At 29.3% G+C, this 6,607-nt stretch overlaps 1 protein-coding gene across 1 annotated transcript; it reads left to right on the top strand.

Moving 5' to 3' along the window:
• Positions 1–883: 883 nt before the first annotated feature.
• LOC109818822 (alpha/beta-Hydrolases superfamily protein) lies at positions 884–4,646 on the top strand. The gene is made up of 3 exons (XM_020384348.3): positions 884–1,126; positions 3,172–3,466; positions 4,034–4,646. The coding sequence occupies exons 1-3, from the start codon at positions 1,003–1,005 to the stop codon at positions 4,551–4,553; spliced, it is 939 nt and encodes a 312-aa protein (XP_020239937.1). The 5' UTR covers positions 884–1,002; the 3' UTR covers positions 4,554–4,646.
• The last annotated feature ends 1,961 nt before the right edge of the window (positions 4,647–6,607 follow it).

Here is a 6,607-nt window from a genome sequence, read left to right as displayed (position 1 = left end):
ATTATTTGATTTCATTATATTCCTAAAAATATTGAAGGAATAAAAGTATTTTTCGTATTTGCAACATTTAAAGGGACAAGGTTTACATTCCTAAAAATTATTTTTTCTCTCTCTTAATCAACTTATAATCAAATATTTTTTTTTTTAGCAATCATTTGATTCACCATTTTAACAATATAATTCACAAAAGACTTTTACTAAAAATTAAATTAATTGCATTAAAAATTGTGTATTTTAATTTTAATAAGCTTAAATATTAAAAATGTGTCCACACAATACTTTTTTCTTTGAACTTAAATATTAGATTCTATTTGTTATTCTTAAATATTATTTTATTTTCCAATGGTTATTTTCAAACTAAAAAAATTATTTTATTTTAACTTATTAAAGTATTTTTGATGTCATTTTTTATAATTGAATTATTGAAAGATAACAACTCAAAAAACTCTTAATTCATACTTTAAGAAGAAAGAAGTGAAAAAATAATGATTCATGTCTATTTACTTTCTTCTTAACTTAGCATTAAGTCCTAAGAATGTTTTATTATTTGATGTTTTAATTTTATTTTTTTGGAAAAAGAGTTATATTTATTTACTTTCATGTTATATTTTATTTTTATTAGATTAAATTGTAAAAAAAAGAAATTAAAAGTATAAACTAATTAATCTTAATTTTACTTAGGGTAAAATATGTTTTTTTTCTTTTTTAAAAAAATACGCTTCCACTCGTGTTTCATTCTTTCTTTCTAGTACTTAAAATTTAGTTTCATTTATTCCCTCTCTAGTTGGACCCTTTTTTTTGGTAACTTTGTTTACCTATTACATTTCCCTCTTCGCGTGTATAAATAATAATAATGTAGCATTATTGGATTTGGAAAACGATAATGTAAAGGATAGAAACATAGAACCCAATATCTAGTATCTACCTTGTAAACCAAGCATTTATTTGTGCCAAAGAAAGCCCCCTTTTAAGGATAGAGTGAATTGGAAGCGGTAAGAGAAAATGGGGTTGTCAACAGCAACAGCAACTGCAAGGGCAAGCATAGGATCAGTTTGTGTTTGTGCCATCGCCAAGCCTCTCCGCCGTCAGTGCCATTTCCTCCCAACTTCTGCTTCTCCTCTCTTGTGTACGTTCTTTGTTCCCTTCACCGAATCACCTTCACCCAATACGTAATGTTTTCCCCACTTAGCATCATTTATTTATTAATTATTAATTACAGTTTGATTTCGCAATTTGATAGAACTAAAGCGGGTTTTATTCGATGAATTCACATTTACACACTGAACAGAATGACAAAGTAGAAGACACTCTGACTCACATTTTGATTATAACTTTTTCTCTTAAAATTAGTTCAAAATATGCTATGAATCTTCTCATTTAACAGATTCTATTGCAAAATCAATTCCCATTTAAAAATATACGATGATAGTTCAAAACAATGGTTTACAACTGCTACAATATTAAGGTTTTGGAGGCCTAAATAACTGTATCACGTCTACAATTACAACCACACCAACAACATTTTGCTACAATTTTCTATGAAATCAGTAACTACTCAGAAAATTCCTACCATGGAGAATCTCGTCACGCTTCTTCTGAGAGTTCCTCTTCTTAAATCTCAAGTTTTGGACTCGTCTAAATGCAACTAACACATCAGCCACTGTGACTGCCTGGAGTCTCATGGTGGACATGCAATACGTGGTGGAAGAAGAGGTCGTGGAGGAAAGCATCTCCAATGCATTTATTGCAATTCCATTGACCAGTGATAAGGACAGAATAATGCATATAAATAAGTAGCTAGCAATCTTCATTTTACAAACTGATTTTGTGAAATTGAGTTAGACTCTTAACCTACTTTTTAAAGATGATATCAAAACCTACATCCTAGCTATTATTGGTTGTTGTTGGATATGTTATTGGACCACTTGTAGATGTTCAATCTTCCAAACTTAATGCTTGAGATGTTCAATCTTTCATGTGAGGGATTTGGAGTTGGAGATTTCACATCAATTAGAGATAAAATCATAATATTGTATATAAGTAAAAGGTAATCTTCATTTTACCAACTAATTTTGTAAAATTGAATAGGTCCAACTCACTTTCTTAAGAGCAATAGGTCTGGCCACACATAGGAAACATTCTTTTGCTAAGAAAACTATTGACGCTCCATCTATGTCTGGTCAGGAGTAAGAAAGGATAATCGGTTACTATTTTCTTCTCCTTTCTTTTGACAGTTTAACTCTTCTTGCTAATGGTTCTATTCAAGGCATTGATCATGTTTCTCTCACTACATCTATATCAATGAAGTTGTCTTGTTTGTGCCCTGGGTGTGCTTTTAATTTGATTTCCTTGAGTCAACTCACTCTCCCCCTTAACTATGATGGAATGAAACATGTTGAGGTAGACAAACATTTTACCAAAGGAAAGCTCAAGTGCAACTGATTTGTACTCCATATGTGCCTTCACGAGGACATCTTGCAGACATGTTCACCAAGGGATTGAGCAGCCCATACTTGAAAGAATAGTATCCAAACTAAGACTGGAGAATGCCTATTCAGAGCTTGAGGAGGAGTGCTGGAAATTTAAGTATAATATTGAGAATTGAACTAGATTATTAGTGAAACAAAATTAGTTTAATGTATCATCATAGGAAATGAGTCATAGACTCGTAGGAAATAATGTTACTTTTATTTTTGTCTTGTGAATTATATTTGTCATTTATTATCTAGTAATCCTCGTGTGATGCCATAAATTAAAATTTTGTCGGGTGATTATCTCACTCAAGCCAATTCACAAAATTCTCTTTATTTCTTAATTCACGCACTTGTTAACATGGCTTTCATATCTAAATGACATGTAATGTTACTTGGATATTTGAATTAATCTATTAGATATGGCACTTTTGTTTTGTTTTTTCTACCTTCAATTCATTATTATATACAAAAACACAATGGCTTTATTGATATTTGCCCTTGTGAAGACACGCATACAGGGAGTGGTTGGATCCTACATTGGACCCCAGATCCTGCCACTGAGATCAAATTCATTTCGTGCTTGGGTTTCCTTTTTATTTGTAATTAGTAACTAAAAAATTATAGATTACATCACATACTTAATAACCTTTTGTCTACATCATAGAGTATATTTACTTCTTTGAATGCAATTCTTCAGCCTGCTTTCAGAAAAAGAGCAATTTGAATCTTCAAAAACCAGTTCAAGATGCTGGGGACTCAAAAATATCATGTAGTTTACTGAATGTGGAAGATGGAATAAATGATGAAGCATGTGAATTAGTCAGCGGCGTGGAGCTCTCACTCGAGGAGGAGGATGATAATATTCGTGCTTATCTGTTCAAGGCAGTCAAAAATAACAATGGAACTGGCCTATTGCTTCTTTCAGATATTTTCGGGTTTGAGGATTCTTTCACCAGGGATTTTGCATATCGGATAGCTTGCAACGGTTACAAGTATGTTCCTCAACTCCTACTTATCAACAATGTGCTGAGATTCACACAATACACTTTAGGTCTATCGGGATAAATTTCTCTATAAACACTTCGAAAAGAAAAAAAAAAATAGGAAGAAATATTAGAATAAGTTTTTCTGTAAGCTAAAATTAGTTTATGTTTATGCTTAAGTCAATTTTAGTTTATAAAACAAAACTTATTTCATTTTTTCTTTCTATTTTTCTCTTTGATAAATGTTTTTGGAGAAGAAGTTTACTTAAACAAGCCCATTGTATAATAGGTTTATTTGGATAAACTTTTTTAAAAAACACTTATGTGAGAAAAATAGGAAGGGAAATCAAAATAAGTTTTTTCATAAATTAAAATTAACTTATGAATGAGTTAAGAATAAAATTTTGAAGAAGCTAATAGGAGAAAACTTCTACAAATTAGTATCTTATGAAGAAATTTATTTTATTTTTCTTTCTTATTTTACTTTCTTAAAAGAGCTTTTGGAAAAGTTTACTTAAATAGACCCGATGGCTGTTTCACATTATAAGACGAATTTACATGTAAACAAATTTGCAGCATTCTAGTTCCAGACTTATTTCGTGGAAATCCATGGACAAAGGAGCAGCCAAATGTGTTTGAAGAGTGGATTGCTAGACAAAACCCGGAGAGGATCGCTAAAGACATTAGCAGATGGACAAGATGGCTGGTTGATGAATTTATGGCTGCAGGGATTTCCAAAAAGCTTGGCATTATTGGCTTCTGCTTTGGAGGTGGCCAAGTGTTAAAGGTGCTGGCCGAAGACCGAGGTTCTTGTTTTGGCACTGGAATCTCCTTTTATGGTACAAGGATGGATCCCTTTTCTGCTTCTAGTATAAAAGCTCCTGTCTTGTTTATTTTAGGGGACAGTGACCCACTTTGCGCGGTAAGCGAAATTGAGAATATTCAGAAAAAAATTGGTATGGAATCCAAAGTAGTCATATTCCCAGGTAGAGCTCACGGATTTGCCCACCGGCCTGGTTCTCCTGAAGAAGATGTGGATGCTGAACAAGCGTATGTCATTATGAGAGACTGGCTATATGATCATTTGGCTGTATAAAATGATATACACACATATTAATATAACACTTACCTCTTAACATGTTAATACTAACGCTCCAGTTAGTGGACTACCTAAACTTTTCTGCACAAACATTCTCTGAGTCAAGGAAATTCCCATAGTTCTGAAAGCGCTTATGGATGCAGTATGGACGGCCTGAATGAGTAAATTTCTATCGAAACAATTCTAGGTGATAAAATTAAAAAGAAAAAATAAAATTAATTTATCTATAAGTTAAAATTAATTTTTGTATAAGTTAATATTAGAAGTTTTCTCTTATTATTTGCCTTTAAAAATTTGTTATTTTTAATTTATACATAAGTTAGTTTTAACTTATAGAGAGAAGCTTATTTATTTATTTTCCTTTTTTTTTTCTCTCATAAAAGTTCTTTTGGAGAAGTTTATTGAAACATGGAAATTGTTTGGATAAACTTTTTCATAAGCATTTCTTAGTGAAGAAAATATAATAAAAGATGAAATATTTTTTTAAAAATTAAAATTAATTTATACATATATATTTTAAAGAAATTAATATAAGAGAACTAGAAATTAGTTTATCCATAAGCTAACTCTAATTTTTGAAGAAACCTATTTCATTTTTTCTTATTTTCTTTTCTTGTGAGTATTTGTGAAAAAATTTATCCAAACAATTTCATAGTTCTCTATTTATTATGTACATCTCCTTATCTTTTTTTTTTTTGTTATATACTACTTTCATCTTATTTATAAGACTTAATTCAAAACTATTGTTTGTTCCTTTATATAAAACACAAATTGAATTGTCTTATATATTAATTATTTTTAGACTAAAATACTCCTAATTTAAATGTGTTATCATAATTTGGTGAAATATATTAATTATAAATTATTTAAAAAACATGCATTCTAATTAGTTAGGAAAAAGATGAATATTGATTAAAAGAGAGAGAAATAATGTATAACATACACTTTAAATCTCTAATTGATTACAAGATATATGAGTATTAATTATGAAAGAGAAATAATATAAGGGTAGTTTTGGAAAAAAATATAAATTAAATATATTTTTAGTCTCTTAAATTTATTTTTAATTCTTTAAATTTAAAACTATTATTTTTAGTCTTGTAATTTTTAAAAAAATTATCAGTTTTTACCAGTGTTTTAAAACTCGGACCGACCCGGCCGGTCGGACCGGTTGGACCGGGAACCGGTGGTCCAGCCGGTTCGAATCTGAAGTTGGATCGGTTATGCAGTCGACCCGTTTCAAACCGGATTGAACCGGTCAATTTTCCGGTTCAACCGGTGAACCGGTGGGTCAAACCGGTTCAACCACTTTTTTTTCTTATTTTTTTTAAAAAAATTTAAGGGACTATAAATCACAAAAATAATAATGAAAATTGAATCTCTTAATGAAAAAGCAAGGAGTCTTATTAAATATAACAATGACTACTTGTTCTAATATATTTATTTGCAATATATACAACTTAAATAACTTTTATAGTATATTATTAATTTTAAATTATATATTTAATAATGCAATATCTATGTAAATATTACATATATTATTTTGTGATATTAATTGCAAGCATATTATATATGTACATATTATTTATATTTTTAATTTGTATTAATATACCGTTTAACATGTAATTTTTTTAATGTATTTTTTTACAAAATAAAAATAAAAATAATTTTAAATAAGATAGAAAAATTGAAATTTAAAATAAGATATGAATTTATTAAAATTTATAAGTATAAAATATATTTAATATAAATATTTTTTAATAAAAATCGAGTCATGCGGTTCAACTAGTGACCCACCGGTTCAACCTTTGACCCATTGACCCAGTACCTTAACCGGTTCGATGACCGGTCCGGTTTTTAAAACTATGGTTTTTACATTCAAATTTTGTTAAAAAATCTATCAAATACTATTGTATAAAATCTACCTATTATTTTAAGTTTTTGACAGATTTACTAACAAGATTTGAATATAAGAACAAAGACAAGACTTTCTGAAATTATAAAAATTAAAACGACCAATTTTAAATTTAAAGAATTAAAAACATATATAT

Source organism: Cajanus cajan, chromosome 10 (genome assembly GCF_000230855.2).
Source record: "Cajanus cajan strain Asha chromosome 10, NIPB_CcT2T_4, whole genome shotgun sequence".
Lineage (NCBI taxonomy): Eukaryota > Viridiplantae > Streptophyta > Magnoliopsida > Fabales > Fabaceae > Cajanus > Cajanus cajan.
The sequence above is the reverse complement of the archived record's forward strand: the minus strand, read 5'-3'. Positions and strand labels throughout refer to the sequence as shown.